At 42.4% G+C, this 21201-nt stretch overlaps 1 protein-coding gene across 10 annotated transcripts in view; it reads left to right on the forward strand.

Annotated features, from left to right (window-relative positions):
- Window positions 1-21201, forward strand: part of hecw2b (HECT, C2 and WW domain containing E3 ubiquitin protein ligase 2b) — a 363894-nt gene that overhangs the window by 209915 nt on the left and 132778 nt on the right. For all 10 annotated transcript variants that reach the window (XM_072261633.1, XM_072261634.1, XM_072261631.1 and 7 more), the window contains 4 exons: window positions 2337-3779; window positions 4085-4180; window positions 10205-10355; window positions 14318-14433. In XM_072261633.1, the coding sequence (XP_072117734.1) occupies window positions 2337-3779; window positions 4085-4180; window positions 10205-10355; window positions 14318-14433 (1806 nt within the window). The remainder of the gene's footprint in view (window positions 1-2336; window positions 3780-4084; window positions 4181-10204; window positions 10356-14317; window positions 14434-21201) is intronic.

Genomic DNA, 21201 nt, shown 5'->3' on the forward strand with positions numbered 1-21201 from the left:
TACTGCAACGTCAACAACTGTTGTAGTAGCCCACAGAAAGTACAGAACCCTTTGCAAAACCAAGCAAGGTACCTACATGATACATTGCTTTTATAATGCTACAGTATGTGTCATTGTGCCACGTAGGGCACCACGGTAGTGTTAGCGTCTGCTATTACAGCTCAGGGCATTGGAGTTTGGAGTTCATTTCTGGTGTCTTCTGTCAGAAATTTTGTATGTTCTTCCTGTGAGCATGTGAGTTAACTGCAGGTGCTCTGGCTTCCTCCCACAGGTCAAAGACATGCCTGTTAATAGGTCAATTGTCCTGTGATTAGGCTAGTTTTAAATAGGTGGGTTGCTTGGCTGTGCAGCTCGTTAGGCTAGAAGGGTCTGTTGCACACTATAATCTCTAAATAAAAATAAATAAAATATGGAAAGCAATTCTTAAAAATTGAAGTTGATTGCTTAAAGTAATTCAGCTTATCTAAATACTTCAGCATAGAAAATGATTTTGAATTCATATAAAGAGATGTAAAAATACAGAAGGGTAAATAGTAAGCAGGAGGTACTTTAAGGAGGATGACCAAATGACTTGTTTTAAATTATGTCTAAGAGTATCTTAAAGGAGATGGTGAGCTCAATGTTTGCAAATGGAGGTTAATTAAAATTAGTGTTTCACGTGGAAATAAGGTTAGTAGATCTGCTAATAGTAACAGAGAAGTGAATAAAAATGAATAGATAAGTTGTTGAATGTTCGAGGTAGACGGTAATTTCAGGCCAAGTGGTGGGCTGTTGATGTGGCAGAGAGGACAGGAGGCCAGCAATAACAGACTGGTCTCCCATTCTTAGTATTCAAATGAGAATGTTTCAGTGTTAGGGTAGAGGATGGTCAGAAGTGGGTGTACAGGTTGCTGAGATTACAGAGGGCTTTGCATCCTGTTCTGTCTCAGATTGACAACATGCGGAAGTGACAGCAAGGATTGAGACAAGGTGGAAGGAAAGAACCAGGATGCTTGGAGCATGTGGTGCTTCTGAATGTTGCTTCCAAGAGAAAGGACAAGATGAGACAAGTCGACCCAGGTTAGGTCCTTCTATGACATGAGTGGTAACCGTGCAAAGACCCTGTAATGAATAGTGGTTCTCAATGGACTGTATATATGTATATGAGCTGCTGGCCCATCTCGGTTAGCAGAGAACTCTCACATTCTTCACTCCATTATGTGCACTTCCCTGTAGCAATAACTTGATATCAAGAGCTGGCTCCTGGTCAACAAGGTCCAACAGAACTGAGCCTTGCAACTGGAAATGCACAAGTGATCCACAGAAATGTTTTAAGAGACAGGACAGCCACACGCGTGGGCTATAAGCTACCTTTGCATATTTTTGACATTCACCAACTTTGAAAAGTATTAGTCAATCATATTAATGAAGTATTTAAAACTGCTAAACATTTACAGATTTATTGAGGGTTAAAAGTAATTAAACATCTAAAAATACAACAATACTTTAAGATAATTAACATAACTAATTAAAAATGCAAATTACCTGAAACTTTCTTATCTCCTTTGGAGGGAATTCTTTCCACTGAACTGGATAGCACAGACTCAGTGAGCTGATTTCCTCATATGACTGCTGTTTATCTGCAGGAATTTGATATTTTGCTGCTGGACTCAACAAAAAATCTAATGTCGGAACACAGTCAGAATGACTTGTATGAGTGGCTCTCAGAAGTGATTCAGATTTTCAGCCTGGCCTTTTTGTCAGCAAAATTATCTTCTATTGAGGGCAGCACAATGCTCTGACTTGGTAGAACTGTCTCCCACAACTCCAGCAACCTGGGTTCAGTCGTGACCCTGGGATGCTTTCTGTACGGAATTAGCATTTTCTCCCCGACAGCATGGGGTTCCTCTCGATGCTCCAGTGTCCTTCCACATTCTGAGGACGTGGATTGGTAGTTCCATTGGCCAATATAAATTACCCTCATTGTGCAGTTGAGAAATAGAATCTGGAAAAGCTGACAGAAAACATGGGAAGTGAAAGGAATAAAGGGGATTAGTGTAAGTAAGCTCAGTGTATAATGGTTGCCGAGGACACTGGGCTGAGGAGCCTGTTTTTGTGCTCAATGGAACTGGCATGAATTAGATTTTTGCAATAAATTGTTTGTCCTGTTGATTTATGTAAACAGTTCTAGTTGGCAACATTGTGTAAAGATTTGCTTCCTTTAATTCTTAATTACCTGAATACCCTTTTATGGTAAATTTGTAAAAATAGAAGACCAGGAATAGCACTCATATATTTTGATGGTAATTGAAGTCTACTTTTGTGCTTTAAATTAAATATGTTCATTAAATGTCTAGATGCTTCCCCTGAAACTCTGGGCACTTACCTTGGAGCCAATGGTGTAAATGGAGATTTGGGCAGTCCATCTGATGATGAAGATCTGCCAGATCCATCAGTTTCAGCAGCACATCCTGGCCACATGCAAGTTTTTGTGAATGGATCTCTCCAAAAAGGAAGTGCAGGCACGCACCTTCTAAGTGCAACCAGCGAAATTGGACTTATGGACAGTGCATTTGCAGTACACAGTGAACCTTCATTGCCAAGACATTCAACCTTTCGCCAGGAATCGTTGAACGATTACCTCGATACAGTCTGTGCCCATGGGAGTATTAAACCAAGCTTGGCGGAAGCTCACCTGCATCAGATTGGAGCCTCTCCCAAATTAAGAAGCAGTTTTCCTACAGACACTAGATTAAATGCAATGCTTCACATCGACTCAGATGAGGAAGACCATGACGTTCGTCCGGAGTTAGCTTGTGAGTTTCATGTAGCAGAGGAGAGTGATGAAAATGGCATACAATTTAAGTGTGCGTCTGAAAGAAATGAGCATTTGGACACTCAGCAGTACACCAATGGGGATCAGCATGGGTTTGGAAGGTCTTTTGACTCACAGATCAATCTATCTGTAACTGAAGGGGCATCAGCCTCGGGTGCAGTGCACCAACCATTATCAGACTCTCAGTGCAAAGATTTTGATGAGGCGGTGTGCAGCCTTTCTTCAACAGTACAGATTGTTGGGGAGGATGAGCAGGACAGTTGTGAGGGACAAAGCGGTGGTGACGTTACTGCTAGTACATGTCAAGAAGATCAAGAGCTTCCTCAGCCTGTAGCTGATCAGACAATCGATGCTGCAGGCAGTGCAGAGAGATCGCTCACACAAACAGAATCAGTAGATCGAACCTCAGAACCATCCCAAGTGTCCTCGGAGAATGAGCAAAGTGATGCCACGCGTACAGAGAGTATCAGTGAGGCCAGCACGAGGCCAGAAGGAGAGAGTGATCTGGAAGGGGCTGACAGCTCGTGCAATGGAAGTGGCTACACTACAAGAGTATCTTCTTCCGTCGGAAGCGCCACGCGGTTTTCCTCCTTTGAGAGTGCCAGGTTCCCGGAAACCCCAGCATTCTCCTCTCAGGACGAGGAGGATGCCACCTGCCCAGTTGACCTGGCAGCTGACGCTGCTGTAGAAGTCCAAGATTCTGATGGGAGCACAAATGTTCCGGCAACTGAAGAAACTAGTGAAAGCAACCAGGAGGCAACACAGCAGGTGCAGGAGCCCGTTACAATGGATGCATTACCTACAGCATCCGAGGGCGAGGAAATTTGGCAGAGGAGAAGTTTGCAGGTGGCAGCATCTGCAGCCAATGACCTGTCACAACAAGAAGAGGCCAATGTACCTCCTGCCACAACTCCAGAGGATGCAAGTGAAGCAGCAGCGGAGACTGAAGGGGGTGATGTTCCAGGTAAGGAAAACAAATGTAGAATGTCATTATGTGGGGTCAAACCAGATAGTCAAATAACAAAGTAGAGTAACTTAATTACCTGCTGGTGAGAGTATCTTTTCTTGTAAAGGTCTAGACTAAAAAAAACCTTTCACCTGGACTTTTAAACTGAATGCTTATGTGATGTGTGTTGCATTGTAGTTTGTATTTACATTAGGGGAATTGGTGATTAAAAGATTTTAAAATATTGGACTAATGTCATTGGAGCCAAATTTATGAATGGCACGTTGTTAACACTCCTACTATTGTTCAATATTCTTGGCCAGATTCTCCATCAAGCAGTCACCAGCCTTTGAGGTCCCTACCCTCAGTGCGGCAAGATGTGACACGTTATCAGCGTATTGATGAACCACTGCCACCAAGTGAGTCTATTAAATCTCCTCAGATTTGTGGTTTTTGTATGTTATTCCCACCTGACTTTTTGCCAATTAAGAAAATTGATGGTAAACCTGCAGGAATGAAGTAAATTATATTTCTACCAAAGCCTCAGTGAACCACTATGGATTGTGCTGATATTCCATGACCACTTTATAGAGTCATAGAAAAGTACAGCACAGAGAACAGGCCATTCAGCCCATCTAGATCATGCCAAACCATTTAAACTGCCTACTTCCATTGACCTGCACCAGGACCATAGCCCTCCAGATCCCTACCATCCATGTACCTATCCAAACTTCTCTTAAACATTGAAATCGAGCTTGCATACATCACCTTCGCTGGCCACACTCTCTTGGCCCTCTGAGTGAAGAATTTTCCCCTTGTGTTCCCTTAAACTTTTCACCTTTCACCCTTAACCTATGACCTCTAGTTTGTAGTTCCACCCGACTTCAATTGGAAAAATCTGCTTACATTTACCCTCTCTATACCCCTCATAATTTTGAATACCTCTGACAAATCTTCCCTCAATCTTTAATTTTTAAAAAGGTTGTTTAATTCTGATATTTTAGTCTGTTGAAAAACATGTAATTTTAACATGAACAAGTGATTTCAAATGATTCATTACTGAACTTGATGCCAACTGTGTTTAAGTAAATTTTAACAATGGTGTCCAAATAAAGAGATCAGAGCCAATCTGACAATGGGTATAAGAACTTAAGATCACAAATATCTCCGGGTTTATATTTTCCCGTAAATATTCTTGCTCTTTTATGATATTTGTTGCAATGCACAATGTTTTTGCTGGATTAGCAGTCTTGTTTCGCTCACTTTTTTGGCATCACCAATCTCATCCAAATTTTTGATTGAATTATTTGCTAATTATGCATATAATTGTACAGAGAGGACAATTCCCATTTCAATAAAATGGGAAAGAACTTAAGTACGAGCAACAATATCTCAAATAAGTATCAACAGTTTATTTGCACATGTGAAACTGCATAATCAATTGAAAAGCACAACCATGAGAGCATAACCAGCCAAAAAGATTGATATAAAAAAAACTTTTTTTCAGACAACTATATCAATAATCAACGAGCATTTTTATGTTCAGTCCACTGTGGCCAAGTGGAAAGTACACAAAGATCTACATTTAATTTTCAACTATGACCCACAACAACTCGACACACCAATTATTGATTAGTTGTCGATCAACCCTAGCACTCCGAACACAAATGTAGCTATTTTCAACTCTTGATTATATTTGAGTAAATTGATATTTCATCACAATTATTTATTGATTTTAAATAACGTGCAGCTCACACCAACTTAACCTGCAGCAGTGGGGGGGGGGGGAGTGGAAATAATCAGAATACATTAACTCATACTATTAAACTGTTTTCACTAATGTCCAGATTACTCAGTGTACTTTAAGTGTTGTAAGTTCCTCTAACTACTGTGAAATAAGCTGAACAAATTGGATTCACAGCAAGCTGCTCAGGGCATCAGGATTTATTCCAACTAAAGTCAGCCTCTGGAGATTTTCTTCATAAGTAGAATTGAACTCCTCCACTTCCTGGTCAATTACTTGTCCGTGGTACTGCTGGGTAATTCTCTTTCATATCTTCTTTTTCTCAGTATCCCTCCTTTGAAGTGTTTGGTGAATACCTTTGGATTAGTACATCCGAAACCAGCGCCATATAGACGTCGATACTTCGACTCAATATTGTAAAATTTCTTTCGCCCAGATGTATACTCCTTTGAGAAATTCGCAATAGGCTTTCTTGTTACTCTCATTCGATGTTCCACCAACTCAGTTGTCGGCTTTCTTGATGTTTTCACTGGAGTGGAGGAGTGAGATTTTTCAATCCTTGCAGATCTGTGAGACAGCAACTTGCACTCCACATTTTGAAAGGACTCCTCATACTTGCCATGTAACTTTTCCTTTCTCCTCCTCTCTATGTCATGGCGAAGATCATCTGGATTTACTGCAACCCATGTGCTTGGCTTTCTTCCAATAGGTTTCTGTTCTTGGTTGTGCAAGTCTGCCAATGACATGTCAATCTGTCTGTGAATCTTGGGACCAAGATGTCTCCCCTCTTTTTGTGGACTTTGTGCATTTTGTAACTTTGAAAAGCGATCATGTAAAGTTATCTCAGAAGACTTAAAATGATCTTCTTTAGTTTGGTGCACCAAAGTGATTATCTCCTGGGCAAATTCTCCTGAAGAGGTATTTGGGTTAGCCTTCAGTGATGAACCCATATGCTCAAACACATGATGAAACTCATCTCATTTCTTGACAACACTAACCAAATCCCGAGACATTAGTCTCTCTGAAGAATGGCTTGATGCAGGCCTGTGCTATCTTCCCTCAATCTTATACATTCTGATGAATGAAGACCTAACCTATTCAATCTTTTCTAATAACTCAGGTCATCCGGTCCTGGCAATAACCAAATTTTGCCTTGCCAATGTCTTATATAACTTCAAAATAACATTCCATCTCCTATACTCAATACTTTGATTTATGAAGGCCAATGTGCCAAAAGCTTTCTTTACGATCCTAACTACCTGTGATGTCACTTTCAATGAATTGTGGACCTATATTCCCAGATCCTTTTGTTCTGCTGCATTCCTCAGTGTCTTACTGTTTACTGTGTAAGACTTACCCCGGTTGTACTTCGGTAGGACCAAATCTTCACACTTGTCTGCATTAAATTCCATCTGCCATTCTTCAGCCCATTTTTCCAGCTGGTCCAGATCCTGCTGCAATCTCTGATGGTCTGCCTTGCTGTCCACTGCACCCCCAGTCTTGGTATCATCTACAAATCAGTTTATTAAGTTGTTATCCAGATCACTGATATTAATGACAAACAAAAACAGACCCAGCACGGATCCCTGCAGCACTCCACTAGGCATAGGCCTCCTGTCAGAGAGGCAACCATCTACTTCCACTCTGGCTTCTCCCACAAAACCAATGTCCAATCCAGTTTACTACCTCATCTACAGCACATTACAGGCCCTTTGGCCCACAATGTTGTGCCGACCATGTAACCTACTCTAGAAACTGCCTAGAATTTCCCTAACACGTAGCCCTCTATTTTTCCTAAGCTCCATGTACCTATCCAAGAGGCTGTTAGAAGACCCAATTGTATCTGCTTCTACCACCACTGCCGGCAGTTCATTCCATGTACCCACCACTCGCCATGTAAATAAGTAAATAAATGAATGAATCAGTCTTCCCCTGACATCCCCTCGGTACCTATTTCCAAGCATTTTAAAACTATGCCTCCTTGTGATAGCCGTTTCAGCCCTGGGAAAAAGCCTCTGGCTATCCACATCATCAGTGCCTCTTGTCATCTTATGCATGTCTATCAGGTCACTTCTCATCTTCTGTTGCTCCAAGAAGAAAAGGCCATGTTCACTCAACCTATTTTCATAAGGGACACCCTCCAATCCAGGCAACATCCTTGTAAATCTCTTCTGCACTCTCTAACCAATCTTCTTGACCAATTTCCTATGTGGGACCTTATCAGAAGCCTTGCTGAAGTCCATGTAGACAGCATCCACTTTCCTGGTAACTTCCTGAAAGAGCTCTGTAAGATTGGTTGGATATGACCTACCACTCACAAAGCCATGCTGACTATCCCTAATCAGTCCATGGCTATCTAAATACTCCTTTCTAAAAGCCTGCCTATTAAGCTATTTTACTCCTGTTCTATTTTTAATTTTGGGAAATTGTGAACCATTTCTATCACAGAATTGAGGGTTGGGAGGAGGTGACAACAGTCTTTAGAATTGGAAATGTGACCAAGTAGTGAAATTGGAAGTAAAATAATTTTGAATGTTTATGTTTGCCACATTATAAGTTCAAGTAATTGAAGCCCACTTTTATCAGAGGTTTCTTCACATATAAACAAGCTGAGGAAATACTAATTGCTGTGTGGAAGAAAGCCTTTCATTTCCTCAAGCCTTCACACAAGCAATCCGATCTGTCTGTTCCTCTGGTCCTTTCTCTTTTGCTGTCTGAACTTTTCTCCCTCAAATATCCGGTCCAGATAAATCAGATTATACTACTCATTAAGAGGATTGACACCAGATTATAGCCATATTCAGCAAGATAAAGCTCCTGTTCCTCACCCCCAATGACTTAAACCTGTTTCATTTGGTTCTTAGCTCTTTCTTACACTCACTTCATCTGGACTCTTTCAAATCATATCACAATCTCCTTTCTTTCAAGAAGAATGAAAATCCCAGTTCTTTTAATCTTTCCTTGTATCTAAAGCCCTACACACTAAATCATTTCTGCAAATGTGGCATCTTCATTACCTTCCCATTGATCAATGACCACAATCGAGTATAAACTACAGATGGATCTGTGTTTAACAGTACTTCAACATAATCTTTTTGTCTGTGTTCTGTGTCTCTCTCTACAAAATCAAGAATTCAGTTAACATAGAACATAGAATAGTACAGCTCATTACAGGCCCTTCGGCCCACAATGTTGTGCCGACCATTAAAACCCTGCCTCCCATATAACTCCCCACCTTAAATTCCTCCATATACCTGTCTAGTAGTCTCTTAAATTTCACTAGTGTATCTGCCTCCACCACTGACACAGGCAGTGCATTCCACGCACAGCCACTCTCTGAGTAAAAAACCTTCCTCTAATACTCCCCTTCAACTTCCACTCCTTACCTTAAAACCATGTCCTCTTGTATTGAGCAGTAGTGCCCTGGGAAAGAGGTGCTGGCTGTCCACTCTATCTATTCCTCTTAATATCTTGTATACCTCTATCATGTCTCCTCTCTTCCTCCTCCTCCTCTCCAAAGAGTAAAGCCCTAGCTCCCTTAATCTCTGATCATAATGCATACTTTCTAAACCAGGCAGCATCCTGGTAAATCTCCTCTGTCCCCTTTCCAATGCTTCCACATCCTTCCTATAGTGAGGCGACCAGAATTGGACACAGTACTCCAAGTGTGGCCGAACCAGAGTTTTATAGAGCTGCATTAACATAAAATCAAAGAACAATACGGCATGGAAACAGGTGCTATGGCCCAACTAATCCGTGCTGACCACAGCGCCCACCCAGCTAGTCCCAGTTTCCAGCTTTTGGCTCATCCTCGAAGCTCCGCCCCGCCGTGTACCTTTTCAGGTGCTTCTTTAATTGTATCTGTCCGAACCATTTTTTCTGGCAGCTCATTCCATATTGTCACTACCCACTGTGTGAAAACATTGCCCCTCAAGCCCCTTTTAAATCTTTTCTAAATCTTAGCCCCTTAGTTTTGGACTGTCTTACCTTGTTGCCATAAAACCTTATCTACATCCCACATAACACTATATATGTCTCTTAAGGTTGCATCTCATTCTCCTATGTTCCCAGCCTGGCCAACCTCCTGCTGTCACTCAGGCTTTCTTGTCCTGGCCACACCCTTGTAAATTTTCTCTGCACTCCTTTCAGTTGCCTTTTTCTAAATAACTGATGCAATCTATCTTGCCACCTTCAAATATTTGTATGCATGTCATTCCAGGTTTTAAGTTAATACTCTACATTTTATCCTTTGTTGCCTTTTCTCATTCTTCTTTCCAATTTTGGGCTGAAAATTACAGAAGCTGATGGATTCACTTTAAAGTTTTGAATGTGATAAAAGCCAGTTGTGAGTTACAGGTCGTCTTAACTACAGTTATAAATTTTCTATTAGCAGCTCTAATAAAAGATGAAAGAAATATAGTATTTAATGTGTGGCATTAAAACCCCTAAAGTTGGACTAGCTAGGATACAAATACTGTTATCAGTTCACTTACTGCAGGATTAATTCTGCTGGTACAGTATAACCTTCCCAGAGTTTATTGCTCAGGGTAGTTCTTTTTAAATGTTAGTTGGCTCAGACATTGAAATTTGCAAGTGAATTTTGGGAATCTGTTTTAGCATAATCTTAAATGTCAAAATGACTGTGGAAATTCTGTCTCTGTATTTGATTTCTGTTGTTCTGCTGTACGTCCCACCATAGATTGGGAAGCTCGCATTGACAGCCACGGACGCATTTTCTATGTGGACCATGTGAACAGGACAACCACTTGGCAAAGACCCACAACTCCTGCACGTCAGCAAATGGTTCAACGTTCGAATTCCATCCAACAGATGGAGCAGCTGAATAGAAGGTACTGGAATATAATCTAAATTCAAGTTTATTGCCATAGGCATACACACACAGCCTATAAAGGCATGAAAATTGGGTTTTTTTTGCGTAGCAATGCAGTACATTACAAATGTGACAAACATAAAGTCAACATAAATTAACATATATTATCCATAACTTGCATGACAAAGTAAACATGATGATACTAGTACAGGTTGAGAGAGAGGAAAAGAAATGTATTTTGAGTTGGTGTTTGGGTTCAAGAACTTGATGAAAATGAGAGAGAAGCTGTACCACATATTTTGCCCTCCCATTGGTTAGTGCAATTGATTCAGATTAGATTCCACTGTCAGGCTGACTAGGAGAAGTCAGCTAGTTTGGCTGATTTAGTTTTATCTGGAAATAGCCACTAAAGGTAAATTTATAAAGTTATGAACACTGGTGCAGTGACATGTCAATACACTTAAACTGGTGGTGGTGTTCAGGTGGAACAACATTGAGCACACCACTCACCTCGATGGAATTTTGCATGAGATACTTGAAATTAGTTAAGGGTATTTGGTAGTTTTATTTTGTTATGGTTTCAGTCTTAGTGCAACACTTCCTCATTGCTTTTGACGTGGCCACTGCTCAGTTTAAAGGATGTAAAACTGCATAGGATTCACATCGCAGTTGGTGTATTTGGCTCTTCTGGCCTATATTCCAACCAATCCTCTTCCCACTTCATCTAATCTTAGCCAGTATGTCCTTCCTTTTATTTCACCATCCTGTACAAGTGTGACTTCAGTGTAATGCGGCCAAGCTGTTGCCCTGTCTACTCCATGTGACTCTGTCTACTCTGGGATATATATATATATATATATAATATTGTATTCATAACTCTTCTGCCCACAAAGTGCTCCAATTCCCACTCACATCCCAAAGATGTAGGACATAGGTCAGTGACTTAATTGGCCACTGTAAGTTGCACAGAGTGTTAGAATTTTGAGTGGATTTGATGGAATATTGGGAGAACTTGATTAATGTAGGATGATTATAAATGAGTGGTTAATGATTGGTAGGGATTCAGTGGGCCGGTTTCCAAGTTCAAGTTCAGTTTATTGTCATTCGGCTATACACATGTATACCGCAAAATGAAACGTTCCTCTGGACCAAGGTGCACAACATAGTACATATAACTCACCAACATAACACATAAAGTAATATTATCACAAATATATTAACAAATAATAAGATGCATTTATGACATACAAGACCATGAGACGTAGGAGCAGAATTAGGTTATTTGGCCCATCAAGTCTGATCTGCCATTCCATCAGGGCTAATTTATAATCCCTCGACTCCATTCTCCTGCCTTTTCTCAGTGACCTTTGACCCCCCCCCCCAAACTAGACAAGAGCCAATCAACCTTTGCTTTAACTCTACTTAATGAGTTGGCCTCTAGTCACCCGTGGCAATGAATTCCATAGATTCTCTGGCAAAAGAAATTCCTCTTCATCTTTGTTCTAAATGGGCATCCCTTTTTTTCTGAGCCTTTGCCTTCTAGACTCACCCACTGTAGGAATCATCCTCTCCACATCCACTCTATTTTGGCCTTTCAATATTCGATAGGTTTCAATGCCTATCAATGCGATAGGATTCCCTCCCATCCTTCTAAATTCCAGCAAGGACAGGCCCAGGGCCATGAAACACTCTTCATACATTAACCCATTCATTCCCAGAATCATTAATCGGGGGCTTCTGGGTGACGTGGTTCGAAAGGCCAGAAAGGCCTATTCCATTGTCTAACTCACGAACTCATAAATTTATCATAAACCTCCTCTGGACCCTCTCCAATGCCAGCACATCTTTTCTTAGTTAAGGGCCCAAAACAGCTTGCGATACTTCAGGTAAAGTCTGACTGATGCCTTATAAAGCCTCAGCATTACATCCTTGCTCCTATATTCCAGTCCTCTCATAATGAATGCTAACATTGCATTTGCCTTCCTCACCACCAACTCAACCTGCAAGTTAACCTTTGGGGGATCCTGGACAGGGACTTCCAGGTTCCTTTGCACCTCTGAATTTTGAAATTTCTCTCCATCTAGAAAACCGTCTACGCCTATATTCTTTCTACAAAAGTGTATGACTATACACTTCCCTATCTGCCACTTTGCCCATTCTCCCAATCTATCTAAGTCCTTCTGCAGACTTCCTGTTTCCTCAATGCTACCTGCCCCTCCACCTAGCTTTGTTTCATCTGTAAACCTGGACACAAAGCCATCAATTCTGCCATCCAAATCATTGGCTTATAACATGTAAAGAAGTGGTCCTAATACTGAGCCCTGTAGAATACTACTAGTTACTGGCAGCTAATCAGAAAAGGCCCTTTTATTCCCATTTTGTGCCTCCTGCCAGTCAGTCAATCTTCTATCCATGCTAGTATATTTCCTGTAATATCATGGGCTCTTATCTTGTTAAGCAGCCTCATGTGCGGCACCTTGTCGAAAGCCTTCTGAAAATCCAAATAAGCAACATCCACTAACTCTGTTTGTCTATTTTGCCTGTTATTTCCTCAAAGAATTTCAACTGATTTGTCAGACAAGATTTTTCCCTTAAGAAAACCCTGCTGACTGTGGCATATTATCTTGTGCCTCCAAGTACCCTGAAATTTCATCCTTAATAATGGAGTCCAAAATCTTCTCAACTACTGAAGTCAAGTTAACTGGCCTATAATAGCCTTTCTTCTGCTCCACCCCCTTCTTAAAAAGTGGAGTGACATTTTCATTTCTTCAGATCCATTCCAGAATCTGGTGATTCTTGAAAGATCATTACTAAGGCCTGTACAATCTCTTCAGCTACCTCTTCCAGAACCCTAGAGTGTAGTCCGTCTGGTCCAGGTGACTTATCTACCTTCAGATCTTCCCAAGCACTCTCTCCTTAGTAATAGTAGTTACTCAGGATAAAAGAAGTAAACCGTTTAATGCTAGCGCTTCATACATGATACTACTAGGGTGATGGCAGGGTGTTCGGTAGTCTAATGGCCTGGGGGAAGAAGCTGTTTCCCATCCTAACATTTCCTGTCCTAATGCTATGGTACCTCCTGCCTGATAAGAGAGGGCAAAGAGGTTGTTGGATGGATGGGAGGGATCACTGACGATGCTGTATATGCTGCGCTCCTGATAAATGTCTCAAATGGTGAAAGAGAGACCCCGATGATGCTCTCAGCAGTCCTTGCGAACTTTTATAGCAAATTGTGGTCAGATGCCTTGCAATTCTAGTTCCAGATGGAGATGCAGATGGTCAGGACACTGTTGAGGGCACTCCTGTAAAAACTAGTGAGAATTGGTGGGGGATGGGGGGGGAACCCTCATTCGCTTCTATCTCCTCAGAAAGTAGAGACGCTGCTGTGCTTTCTTGACGAAAGAGAGGTTATTGAGGGACGAGGTGAGATCTGTTCTGTTCACTTCCAGAAACTTGGTGCTCCGGACTCTGTCTAAGGAGGAGCTGTGTATGTGCAGTGAGGAGGGGTCAGCCTGCACCCTCCTGAAGTCCACAGTCATCTCTTCAGACTTGTCCATGTTGAGAGTCAAGTTGGGCCCGTGCCATTCTACCAGCTACAGTACCTCCTCTGCACACTGTCTCGTCGTGGTGATTCATGAGGCCAACCACTGTTGTGTCATCAGTGAACTTGATTCAGTTTGAACTGTACCTGGCAGTGCAGTCAGGCATCAGTAGCATGAAGAGCAGTGGGCTGAGCATGGAGCCCTGGGGGCTGCTGTTACTCAGCGTGATTGGAGGTAGAGATGTTTCTGCCAACACAGAAGAGTGCCTGTGGCCTTTCTGTCAAGAAATCCAGGATCCAATTACAGAGAGAGGTGTTGAGACATGTTCCCTTCTGTTTTGGTCCCATGAACAGGCAAAATCCTGAAACCACAACTATGGAAAACACCATATAGCTTCAGCCTTTGTAAACCTTCAAAGCCCATTTCCACTCTTTTCCAGATATCAGAGTATTCGCCGGACAATGACAAATGAGAGGGCTGAGGACATGGGCCAGGCCAGTTGTTGTGCTGATGCGGGAGCAGGAGCTGAAAGCCATTTTGCTCATTTCAGTTCAGGTAAGGAGGCAGTCTATCTCCGTTCATTAACACATGTTTCATGTAAATCATGGCTGGCAGAGGTCAGTGTTCCATGTTTATGTAGAAATAATCAAAACTTATAATGGAATGAAATCTGCTGTCAATATAGGGTAATGTAATGGGTGACAGATGACACATATTGTCTACAATAGAAAGTGTTCTACATAATGCACAACCATTGTCATCGAGTTGTTGCATTCACTTTAAGAGATGGTGTCTGATGTTAATGTAAGGTGACTGTTTGTATGGAAGTAAAAGGCCACAGGTTTCGTTAAGCAGATAAAATGACTCTTGCATGTTGTATTTACAAAATATTACATTGGTTTGAACGAGCTGAAGTCTAATTCGCTCTGTGAAAAATCACTCTGGACAATAGCAAATTTTACTATGTTGAAGCATCACTAGGTAGTTCTACTACAGCCACAGTGGTGAGTCTACTGGAAGACCCACTTGAATGTGATAAATATGTCACTCTGAAAAATCACCCATTACAGATTTTTAGACTGTCTGAGTGTGCCAAACAGTTGCTCTCCTTGCCTGACCTGGGTGACGCTAGGCCTTCAGAACTGATGGACCACATGCTACCCTCCTGGGCAATCACTATCCTTGTTCCATTTTTGAAGAACTCTTTCTGCAACAAATCCATCCTTCCGCCTCCTTTTGCTGTCTCAATAAGCCCTGCCAACAGAGCCTCCAGCATATTCATGTCTGCGGCTCCGAACCAGACTATGTTTTTACCACTCACGCTTCGGCATGAACGCCAAGAAGTGCCGATCACCATGCAGCTTTGACAGTGCCAGCACATCGGGACATCGGAGGTCTGTGAACACTGTGGGTTCTACCTGCCAGGGTTGTTGATTGTTCATTACAGGCACACTTTCAGGGTGATGCTTCCTGTGTGATATGGGCACTCGAGAGCGTGCAGAGAGTGACAGGCCCCCGCTGGAGGATGTCAACAGCAGCAGGATTGGACGTATGGGACACAACATGTGATGCTCTGCTTTGGTGGACGACACTATACATGGGGCTTTATCTAGACTAAAGCTGCTGCACTCCTGCTTGGTGCAGATACCTTGATTGTCAAAAGGCTGTTAATAGACCAAAAGAACTGCTGGCTTGTGGATGTGAAGGACTTACGGTTATTACCCTGTACCCCCAGTAAGTTCCACATGTTGACTCAGTCTAGCACGTGCATCACCACATATGAATTCACTCGCCTGCTGGGCGAATTTCCAAACCTCATCAAGCCCAGTTTTTCCACTACAGCCACAAAGCATGGGGTCGAGCAGCACATTTCTACATCTGGCTCGCCTATCCATGCCTATATGCAGAGATTGGACTCAGAAAAGCTGGCCAGTGCGAAGGCTGAGCTTGATAACATGGAAATGCTAGGCACTGTATGCAAGTTGAATAGCCCTTGCACTTCACCCTTCCACGTGGTTCCACAGTCCAGTGGCGACAATTACTGCAGCCTTCACAAGGCCACAACAACCAATCATTACCCAGTCTGGTATATTCAAGACTTTTTGGCACATTTAGCTGAATAGATATTTTTTTTTAAAGTGGACTTAGTCAGGGACTCAGGTGCCTGTGGGCACTGAGGACATTTTGAAAACTGCTTATAACTCAGTTTGGCCTCTTTGAATTTCTGCATATGCTCTTTGGGCTGAAAAATGCAGCGTAGACCTTCCAGCAACTAATGGACTCAGTGTTAAAAGAATTAGATTTTCTTTTTGTTCACCTGAATAACATACTTGTCACTAGTGCATCCAAAACCGAACACTTATGGCATCTCTGCGCACTTAAACCAACTGGCTAAATGCCAGTTCAGGTTGTCAACTATTGACTTTCTCAGCCACTGCATCACCAGAGAAGGTGCAACACACTTGCTGTCAAAAGTCATTGCTGTTATGGACTTTCCACTGCCCCACACTACCATAGCACTGCAAGAGTTTTTAGATGTGAACTTCCATCACTGTTTCATCCTGCGAGATGCTGAACTTGTGCTCCACTTGTACAGTGTCCTTAAAGGCAGTGCCCCTAATTGTATGCTTGAGGGTCAGTGGATATGTCTAGAGCTCTTTTGAATGCAAACTTACTGGTTCACCCGCTCCTCAGACTATGCTGTGTGTGTTAGTAGGAGGCATGTGGCAGCTGCTCTCTTTCTTCAGCCAGCAACAGTACACCCCCTCCCACCCAGGAGAAAGTACAACATGCTTGACTGCAAGCTTCTCAATCTCTGTCTGTCTGCCATTTTCGTTATCTACGAAGATTGAGTTGTCTGGGACTGCACTTGCTGGAATTCAGAAGAATGAGAGATCTTATAAAAACATATAAAATTATGAAAGGGGTAGATAAGATGGAGGCAGGGAAATTGTTTCCACTGGTAGGTGAAACTAGAACAAGCGGACATAGCCTCAAGATTCGTGGGAGTAGATTTAGGATGGAGATGAGGAGGAGCTGATTTTCCCAGAGAGTGGTCAATCTGTGGAATTCTCTGCCCAATGAGGCAATGGAGGCTACCTCAGTAAATTTATTTAAGACAAGGTTGGATACATTTTTGCATAGTAGAGGAATTAAGGATTATGGGGAAAAGGCAGGTGGGTGGAGATGAGTCGATGGCCAGATCAGCCATGATCTTATTGAATGGCGGAGCAGGCTCGGTGGGCCAGGTGGCTGACCCCTGCTTCTATTTCTTATGTTCTTATGTCTAGTGGAGGGTTAGTGTTTCCCAGGGTTCGTTGGCCAAAGCATCAGATTTTTGGTCTGTACGGCCGCAACACCACCTGGTCTACATTTTGGAATTCACAACTGACATACAGCACATTGACGGGAAAGATAATGCTGCGGCTGTTTCCCTCTGTTGGCCTGCCGTCAAACCAAATACATTAGGGTTGACTATGCCAGCATGGCAGCTAAACAGGCTACCGATCCAGAGAGAAAATAGACAATAGGTGCAGGAGTAGGCCATTCGGCCCTTTGAGCCAGCACTGCCATTCACTGTGATCATGGCTGATCATCCGCTATCAGTATCCAGTTCCTGCCTTAACCCCATAACCTTCGATTCCACCATCTTTAAGAGCTCTATCCATCTCTTTTTTGAAAGCATCCAGAGACTTGGCCTTCACAGCCTCCTGGGGCAGAGCATTCCATATATTCACCACTCTCTGGGTGAAAAAGTTTTTCCTCAACTCCGTTCTAAATGGCCTACCCCTAATTCTTAAACTGTGGCCTCTGGTTCTGGACTCACCCATCAGCAGGAACATGCTTCCTGCCTGCAGTGTGTCCAATCCCTTAATAATCTTATATGTTTCAATAAGATCCCCTCTCAGCCTTCTAAATTCCAGTGTATACAAGCCCAGTCGCTCCAATCTTTCGACGTATGACAGTCCCGCCATCCCAGGAATTAACCTTGTGAACCTACGCTGCACTCCCTCAATAGCAAGAATGTCCTTCCTCAAATTTGGAGACCAAAACTGCACACAGTACTCCAGGTGTGGTCTCACCAGGGCCCTGTACAGCTGCAGATGGACCTCTTTGCTCTTATACTCAATTCCCCTTGTTATGAAGGCCGGCATGCCATTAGCTTTTTTCACTGCCTGCTGTACTTGCATACTTGCTTTCAGTGACTGATGTACAAGAACACCTAGATCTCGTTGTGCTTCCCCTTTTCCTAACTTGACTCCATTTAGATAATAATCTGCCTTCCTGTTCTTACCACCAAAGTGGATAACCTCACATTTATCCACATTAAACTGCATCTGCCATGCATCCGCCCACTCACCCAACCTGCCCAAGTCACCCTGCATTCTCATAACATCCTCGTCACATTTCACACTGCCTCCCAGCTTTGTGTCATCAGCAAATTTGCTAATGTTACTTTTAATTCCCTCATCTAAATCATTAATATATATTGTAAACAGCTGCGGTCCCAGCACTGAAGCCTGCGGTACCCCACTGGCCACCGCCTGCCGTTCCGAAAGGGACCCGTTAATTGCTACTCTTTGTTTTCTGTCAGCCAGCCAATTTTCAATCCATGTCAGTACTCTGCCCCCAATACCATGTGCCCTAATTTTGCCCACTAATCTCCTATGTGGAACTTTATCAAAGGCTTTCTGAAAGTCCAGGTACACTACATCCACTGGCTCTCCCTTGTCCATTTTCATAGCTACATCCTCAAAAAATTCCAGAAGATTAGTCAAGCACGATTTCCCCTTCGTAAATCCATGCTGACTTGGACCAATCCTGTTACTACTATCCAGATGTGTCATAATTTCATCTTTTATAATTGACTCCAGCATCTTTCCCACCACCGACGTCAGGCTAACCGGTCTATAATTCCCTGTTTTCTCTCTTCCTCCCTTCTTGAAGAGAGGGACAACATTAACCACCCTCCAATCCACAGGAACTGATCTTGAATCTATAGAACATTGGAAAATGATTACCAATGTGTCCACAATTTCTAAAGCCACCTCCTTAAGTACCCTGGGATGCAGACCATCAGGTCCTGCAAACTGGAGACTTACAGTTTTTGACTCCTTGCACAGCCATCACATGATGGCTTCACTGAAAATGGTTGCTTAAAGTTTGTGTGGCATGGCCTTAGGAAGGATGTGTGAGCCTGTGTTGTGTGTCAGCAGGTGAAAATTAACTGCTGTGTTCGGGCACCATCGGCACCTTTTGAATTCCCCGAGTGACTGTTTAACCACTTCAATTTGGACTTGGTTGGACCTCTCTACCTGACCACCTGCCCCCCCCACCCCCCCATGGTTTCACAGCATCTTCTTTCCTTGGTGAACTGTACCACCAAGAGGCCAGAAGTTGTTCCTCTAGTGTTGACGATGGCTGTTGATGTTGCTCGGGTATTTATCAACTAAGTTCATCACCCCATCTGATACTTCTTCTAACCACGGTCCCAAATTCACATCAGGCCTTTGAGTCACAATGGCCCAGAACCTCACGTTAAATTGCTAACACCATCGTGTATCACTTGCAGTCCAGAAACCTGTGCAAATGGTTTCACTGTTCCTTAAAGGCTGCACTGAGGATCTCTCTAACAGATGAGGGTTGGCGTGACCGTCTCCCATGTGTCCTGCTCGGGCTCAGAACAGCTCCAAAAGAGGACCTGCTGTCCTCCGCAGCTGAGTTGGTGTATTGGTAGCCACTACGGGTGCTGGGTGATCTGCATCTGCAAATTGCAACTGCATTTGCAACTGCCTGGTCAATGTTTCTGCAGCATTCCACCATTTTCAGTAAACTCAATACTTTTGCGCCCACTCATGCCTCCCATCGTGGCACACAGCCCTCGGGTTCCAGTTGACCTTCGTTCTACCTTATTCATTTTTATCCACCATGATGTACATCAACCTCCCCATCCTAAGACCCCTTACGATAGTCTGTCTGCATTTTGGAATGGGGTGAAAAATTTTTTATTGTAGATTGGAAGGGTAAACCTGAATATATTTCTGTAAATCACCTTAATCTGGCCCACCAAGACCTGGATGGTTCCACTACCACACTCCCTGCATCATGACATGACCATGTGCACGTCAGCGTACCCCTGGGTAAGCTGTTGCTCCGACCAAGGCACATAGGACATGAACCTGGTATGAGATTCAGGTAGAGACTCAATGTCGGTTTTGGTGAATTCTGGGGGTGGCCTGTGTAGAATAATGTAATGTGTGACAGATGACACATCATTCATAATAGAAACTATTCCATTTAATTCACACTGTCATTGAGTTGTTGTGTTCATTTTAAGAGACGGTGTCTGACATAATGATGTTAGTGTGACAGCAGCTTTTGGTTTGTTCATAATGGAAGTAAGGGGCTATGGCTATTGTTAAGCATAGAAAACAACTCTCCCATGTTTTACTGACAAAATCCTACAACAGCATGTGTCTGACACTTGGCATTATCTGTGCCCGAAACATGTGATAAGAGTGGGAATACTAAGAACAGAAATTGTCTAGGCCAGTTTTCTTCATGTACCTAATCTGACTTTGAGTGTGTACCACTCTAATTCAGTCCTCTTTTGATTCTCCATATGTTTCTCAATTTTGCAATCTGATTGATACACTGTGGATCTCATATTTCATTAAGATCCCACATATCTTTAAGTCTAAATAATTGATCATTTAAATCTAGTATCTTTGGTTAAGAATCAGATGCAAATCATTGGTTACTAGCAAAGTTCACTCTGTTGAACAATGCATGAAGACATCAGGATTTTTTTCCTTTGTGAATAAATAACTTGTATTAAAATATATCTGCAATAAATGTATGGAGATATTCTATTCTCATTTTAATGAAATATCTAAAATGCTTTTGCTTATCAAGAAATTTTTATTCATGTAGATGTGGAAATTCTATTTGTTTATGGAAAGTAGTCCTTGCTGTAGGCAGAAGTATCATGATTCAACTGTCTGAATTTGTTAACCTTCAAAAATTGCTAGAGAAATTCATTGATTTGCAGATTAAAGTAATTGCAAAATGTAATTGTAACACCAAGCAGTATGTGTTCCAGACAGCAATGGTTTATTGATCCATCCTAGTACGTTATCTTCTGTATGTTGAGTGTCTGCCCTAGCTGTGGGTGATCTTGATGCAGGCATTTGATTTTTAGATTTTGTTATTTATTCTATGTTTATATAATGCTCATGATAAATCCAAGTTTGAGTGCCCAGAGTTGGGAATTCTCATGAACCCTCAAATTTTCATTCGTCACGAGCCCCCAAATTCTCGAGA

This window comes from Mobula birostris, chromosome 6 (assembly GCF_030028105.1).
Source record: "Mobula birostris isolate sMobBir1 chromosome 6, sMobBir1.hap1, whole genome shotgun sequence".
Taxonomy (NCBI): Eukaryota; Metazoa; Chordata; class Chondrichthyes; order Myliobatiformes; family Myliobatidae; genus Mobula; species Mobula birostris.